This window comes from Anarrhichthys ocellatus, unplaced genomic scaffold, assembly GCF_004355925.1.
Source record: "Anarrhichthys ocellatus isolate YVR2014 unplaced genomic scaffold, GSC_Weel_1.0 scaffold1496, whole genome shotgun sequence".
Lineage (NCBI taxonomy): Eukaryota > Metazoa > Chordata > Actinopteri > Perciformes > Anarhichadidae > Anarrhichthys > Anarrhichthys ocellatus.
The window spans coordinates 2,183-8,805 of record NW_022281470.1 but is presented as its reverse complement, the minus strand read 5'-3'; the positions used below and the strand labels follow the sequence as shown (position 1 = coordinate 8,805).

Sequence of the window (6,623 nt, the reverse complement as noted above, 5' to 3'; positions counted from 1 at the left end):
ACCCGGGCAGCTCTCCTCAAAACACCACAGAGTCTTGTGAAAATCTCACTGTGCCATCTGAACAGGAGACGGTGGTAACAAAGCATGATTCTTCTTCTTCTGAGCAGCAGCAACTGCTTTGAGTTCAGTTTAGGTGACAGGAACTGTGGTTTAGTTGGCCAAAAGTGGATTGGACCTTAATTTGGAGCTTTGTTCTCCTTCTCACTGATGAAAGAGAAAACAATGGCTCCAAGGACAAAAGGACCAAGGCACCATTTTAATGGCAACTAGCCATCAAGTTAGCCTGAATTTAAAAAGTGGGAAGGTTGCTTAATATCAACCAGAGAAATCCAGCAGGATCTCTGGTTACCATTGAAGAACGGGATGTACGGGAGTCTAATCTGCACCAGATGATTATGGGTACATGACTCTCTCCTGGGTGCAACTGCAGGCTCATCATCTGGTCTCACAGCGGCAACTAGAAGCTGTACAAATCGCGGCTACCATGGCCTTTTTTTAGGGCTAGGTATCAAACCTTAATACCTTTGGGGTACTGACCGAAATGGACAAATAGAGGATGGAAGAAGGAACGGTACGTTTCATTAGCTTCACCTCTGGTCATGAGCTTTGAGTAGTGACCGAAAGAATGATATTGCAGATACAAGCAGCCAAAAATGAGCTTCCATCACAGGGTCACTCAGCTCGGCATGAAATCCCTGTTAGGAACCAGACGAAGAGCTCCGAGGAGCCAGTTGAGCTGGTTGGGGTATCTGATCAGGATGCCTCCTGGGACCCTCCTTTTAGATTACTTCTAGGCCGTCCAACTGGGAGGAGGGAGAGACCCAGAACACACTGGATGGATTGTATATCTCATCAGACCTGGGCATGTCTTGGGATCCTCCAACAGGGGCTGTAAGACATCCGGATTACCTTGACCCAGACAACTGTAAGCAACAAGCTCACAAGCGAGCCTACCCTCGTTGGCTGTTTATTTGCTCGACTGTACACTGAACAAAAAGTCCTTATCCTTTTAGGTGGAGCAATACCAGGATTATTTGTCAGAGCTTTTTACCTGCTCGTCATCTTTACTTGGACTTTGAAGCCAGAACAAATCCACCTTTAGTTTGAGATAAACATATCTTAAGAAACCATGTTGGATCGGCAATTTAAAACACATTGCTATTGACCTAAGAACAAAACCAATAGGCTTGGATCCCTCCTCGATCACGTTTTATCTGGGATCCTCCAAAGGGACGTACTTCTTCGCGCTGCTAATTGTTCCTTATGTTCACAACACTTTTTGCTCTCTTGGGAATTTCAAAGAACCTTTGGCTGAACTGTGTATTTGATTGGCGGGTGGTCACTGCTGCCTGCGCTCAGACTTGGTGGAAGGGTTAAAGGGTAATCTGTACAATCCGATGGCTCAATCAATCCAAGTGCCCTTCGTCTTGTAGACTCAACTTTCTTCTTCTTCTGTCTCATTTGTATTTGACAGCATGCTGGCATGCGTTCTAACTGGCTTCACTTGAAGCCGCATTATTTTCTCCTGTTGTTGTCTTGACTTCAATGTGGCAAAGTAAACAAAGTGCTGGAGGGATTATGGGAATTTTACTGGAGTCCGCTGCAGCGAACAGATGCTAGTTTGGGTTTAGTTACTACTCAACCACTTAATTGTGTTACCTCGAGTTGTTTACTAATGATTTACCTACATCTGAGATCCAGAGTCATTACTGACAATGTGAGTTTGACAAAAATTTGGAGGTAACTAAATGTTCACAGATTATTTAATTGTTTTTACTAGCACTTAAAAACTGAAACCAGTGGGTTCCCTAGAATTTTCTAAAAAGTGATGGTTCGGAAGATGGTCAGTATAAATTAAATTTATTTAAATGATTTGTAGTTAAGTGGCACAGACCTTCAAGCTCACTTATGATACATTCTTATCCATTTTTTTTGTGAAAACATAGACTGCCTTAATTTGACCATTGACTCTCTGTTGTTTTAATCCACAAACCTCAATGTTCATCTGCCAACGTACACCGACAAACTACAGCATTTTCAACTGTTACCAAAGCATTATTTTCATCAAACCATCATGTAGCCTACATACTTCATTTGTTGGTGTTTTTTAATATGAAATATGCAAGTGTTTTTGGACTTTGTGTAATTTATTTGTATTTGAAAAATAAATATGCTAATACTAACATACTTAATACTCTCTTCCATACAGTGATAGTGACATGTTACTGTAGGCGACTTGTAGGGGCTGAACAAGGCGGCAACCTCCGGATCTTCCGAGTGAAGCCGATGCTGAAGTGTCTTAAGACTTGTGTTTTCTCTACTGACCAGCAGGGGGCGACTCCTTCGGTTGCAAAAAGAAGTCTGATTGTATAGAAGTCTATGGGAAAATGACCACCTTTCACTTGATTTATTACCTCAGTAAACATAGACCATAACACAGAGTATGCTGTAGGGCGGGCTTACTGTGATTGACAGGTCGCTGCAGCTACCAGAGCCGTATACGGCGTCTCTAAGTCACTCCACTGCATTCCAAATACAGTAACCCCCATTCATTGGTTGCAAAAAGGATAACATGGTGACGGCCGTAATTCAAGATGCCAACGGCGAAATCACCGAACTCGAGGCTTCAAAACGGCGGTCCAAAAACCAACGGGTGACGTCACGGTGACTACTATCTGCTAACCGATACCTCCATCAAAAGAGAAAATCCACCTTCCCAACAACTCCAAATCTGTCTGAGTTACATGTTGTATCTTGGTGCAGAAATATTAATGTTAAAGGAGTCATTGTGTTCATCAGTGGTTTGTGTTGGAGCTCCAGTCCTAAACACATTATGGGATTGCTAATTTTGAGTTCTGGCAAAGCTCTACTCAACTAAACCTTAATAATTAAACTAAATCTTGGTTTTTGTATATAGGCCTTCAGAGAGAAACTCGCTATAAAAAAACACTATATGGAGACTACGCCTAAATTAATAATAACAACTTGAATGTCAACCAAAGAGTTAGTTGAACTATTTGGTAGGCTGCACCCTGTTCAATTTAGCTATAATTTGTAATGTAATGTTGAAGGAGGAGGCCTAATGCTTTGGGCTATATTTGTGGACTTAGTTGTTAGTTTGTTTTTTTATTCACTGTGTAAATGGTTCTTGGTCTGAAACGTTTTGAGAAACAGTGCCTTATTTAAATTGTTGTCCTTGCGCTTGGGCTCATGGGTGTGTGTGTAATTTTGTACCAAGGAAGTTGGACATTTTTGGCTTCATGCGGCAATCAGCCACTATCATAGCCCGCTTCCAATGCTGTATCCAGTTCTCTTTTATAAATCCATGCTCGCAACACTAAAGCCTCTTTGTAGCTCATTTACTTGATGTGCTGGAACTCTGACTGCTCATTTCTTGACCCTTCCAACAGTTTCATCATGTTCCCAGACTTTAGTAGCTAACTTAGGTAGAGCAATGTTATTATTGCTGATGGAAATAAGCAACAAAAATAAATTGTACTAAGCCAGAATATCCTTTAATCTATCCCAAATTGAGCACAAATACCTCATTATAAAAGTGCAGAGGGGACACATGACCGCACAAAAGGACATCCTCACTACACTGCTGCTCTGCCGTTGCTAATTATAACGCACTCGCAGAGCGCTGTAATCCAATAAAGCCGAATCCCCACGACATCACGCAGCCACAGGTGTTTCGGCGGCTAATCCTTCACCACAGATTAAAGTCACAATGAAGACGCAACCAGTGAGGGAGGAAAAACAGGGATTAATCGGGTTTACTGAGGGGTCCCTTGGTTTTGCACACTGGGAGTTTCTCTCCTCAAGGATGTTTACGGAAAGCTTGTGTCACTTTGTTTTAACTTTAAAATAAGTTGAAATTCTCTAGTTTAGCATTAATGAGATAAAAGAGGCGGTTCCTTGTTGCAGCTTGTAAGTCAGGAACTTTAAACTCAACATTGTAACATGGGGCCAGACCAGTGGCGGCTGGTGGAAAATTTTCTATGTAGGGCCATCCAATCAATTTCAGCAAACATCCCAGTATGATTTAATGCAAAAAAATTAAAGTATCAAACACGCATTACTACTTTGCAGTTAAATATTTAACATTTATTCCAACACGAAAAAAAGCAGTAAATAACACTAATATAACATAATATAATATAACATGTTTATTTATTGAGATGCCCCTATGGACCTTGTTATAGGAGGTAAAGATCAGGAGAAGTAAACATGAAGTGTAATTATGAATACTGATGTTAAATTAAGCTATGATGAGTTTTCACTGTTAATTTACCATCTCAATTAAATGTTGATGCCTCCATGACCAACTTAAGCAGATGAGACTGAGGACAGTCTCATGTAGAAGAAAAGATGTTCACTTTGCCTAATATGTAGCTTGACAGAGTTCTCCATGTGTGTCCTGGTGTTCTCATGTTTCCTTACCTCCTCATCCCTCACTCCCTAACTATCCGTGCTGGATCTGTCCCCGTTGTTTTAAAAAGCTAAATAAGTTATTAGCATGACGTCATCTTGCTAGTCAAACCTGTCTGGTGTACAGCTAGTACAGAAGCTTCGCATGTACTGCTTCCCTTTCCCGCTAGTCTGCTGTCTGATTGTGGGGTCAGGCTGATCTGGGATCAGCTCTTTGGCCTGCAGAATCTCCGCCAAAGTTCTCCTCTCAAACGAGACTTGGAGGAGTAGTGCTCGCGCTGGCGCTCGCCAGTAGAGACTTTTGCAAAGAAATCATGTCACTTTTTTGCCGCATCGCATTCATGTTCTGTGTGAAAGCACTTCTGACAAAAACAACAGTTCCCAAAAAAATATTGACGCGCAAATTGATGGCACAAAAAAAAACGCCTTGTATTTAGGTACTTCACTTTAAAGCGTTTGATGTTTTGGATAATACACTCATACTCTGCCTTTACGCGAGTTAAATAAGAACATTGATAACATACTCCTATGTCCGTTGAATATAGCTTAGCTTAGTATAACAACTGGAAACGGGGACTCTTTCCAGCAGTAATAAAATCGACCTATCAGCACCTCTACGCTCCACGTTTTACGGGGGGTTATATGCCAGAGTCAACACCAGAAAGTTACTGGTCAGGGCCACAAGATAAAGCAGCGCATAACCCTCTGTAAAACGGTTTATATGAACAAAGTTAGACCTTTAAGTTGTCTCTTAAGTCTGCCAGCTTTATGGAAGTGCTACTTTAATAAACAGGAATACTCCTTCAATCCAAACTCTTTATTTTTACTAAAGACTTACATTGCAGCATACACAGAAAATCACAATCTACATAACAGAAGAAGGTCGGGATTGGGTGAATATTCGTAGGTATAGCTACGAACCAAATGTTATTAAATTTTAATTAATCTACAAGTAACAGCCTTTTATAATACAAAAATATATCTTTTCACATAATGTTGATGACAAAAAATAGGAAATATGATGTAAAGACTGTTTTACATGAGGTAGTAGTACAACCGCCAACACCTCTGGGTCTTGCTGAGGCGTCGTGGTGCAAGACGTTGAACGTGTTCACCCTGCTAATACATCAAACTATAAATTCACAGTGAACAGAGCATTTCTTGCTCCATTTGATCAACATTCAGCTGTTTTTATTTTATATCTGACCCAGAATGAACGCAAGTCCCTTATTAGAGAAATCTGTCAGACATTATTCGTCATCGAAGTCTGTAAAAGCAGGAAACCAGTAGCTGTCCTGTCTTTCCGACTGGCTTCTGGGTGCATTTGCGTTCTTAAGCTGCCGGACTTTCTTTATCCTGGAGATTTGAGCTGTAGCCAAGCAGATCATGCAGACCTGCCAGAGGAAACACAAATGGATTAGAAACTGATCAGGGCTGCTTCTGTCCCGACTTCGGTCTGGTTTTCTGTCATTAACCCTACGTTTCACTGAAGCTCATGACAGCCGGAGCCTGTTTACAGTACAACAAAAATGTTGTTGTTAAGCAAGACAATTTTTACATTTCGTAACTTTCAGAACCAGACTGATGGGACTTTTGGACTAACATCTTCAGCAGATTGCGTTACTTAATTTTATGAATTTCACAGTTCAACAGTAATGCACATCATATAGAATAAGTATCCCTGTTCGGGAAAAGCCTAGGGAAACAGCTGTGCACTGCACTTCAACAGAACTGGGGCAGTTAATCAGATATATATTAGCGATAAAATACACTTTGAAAACACTTCTTGTGTCACTTGTCAAAGTTTGTCGAGTGTGGAATGCGCTCATTGCTGCCCTTTGTGGCCAATAGGAAGAAAAAACACGGCCACTCCGACTGCAGTGTTTACCTCGAGCAGCAGCAGGCCGGCGGTCAGACCGGCCACCAGCAGCAGGTTGTTTTTGGCCCACCAGACGACCTTCTCCAGGCAGCCGATGGTGAAGACGTTCAGACCGGCCGTATGCTCCTCCAGCTGCTGCATCCCATAACCACACATGGTGTTCAGCACCGTCTGCAGAGGGAAAGTAACGCACACCTTAGATGTGAGAGGTATTTCAGATCGTTGTCTATTTGTTCTTCCCTCAAGTTCTGTCCATGTCCTGAACTGATTTTATAGGAACCCCCCCCCGCTCCCTCCCCCCCCCCCCCACGCC

The 6,623-nt window shown here is 41.8% G+C and overlaps 1 protein-coding gene across 1 annotated transcript in view; it reads right to left on the bottom strand.

Annotated features, from left to right (window-relative positions):
- Positions 1-5,252: 5,252 nt before the first annotated feature.
- Positions 5,253-6,623, bottom strand: part of LOC116377646 (tetraspanin-33-like) — a gene marked incomplete at its 5' end in the record, with an annotated part of 3,386 nt that continues 2,015 nt past the window's right edge. The window contains 2 exons of the mRNA XM_031839321.1: positions 5,253-5,825; positions 6,320-6,481. Coding sequence (XP_031695181.1) covers positions 5,682-5,825; positions 6,320-6,481 — 306 coding nt within the window. The remainder of the gene's footprint in view (positions 5,826-6,319; positions 6,482-6,623) is intronic.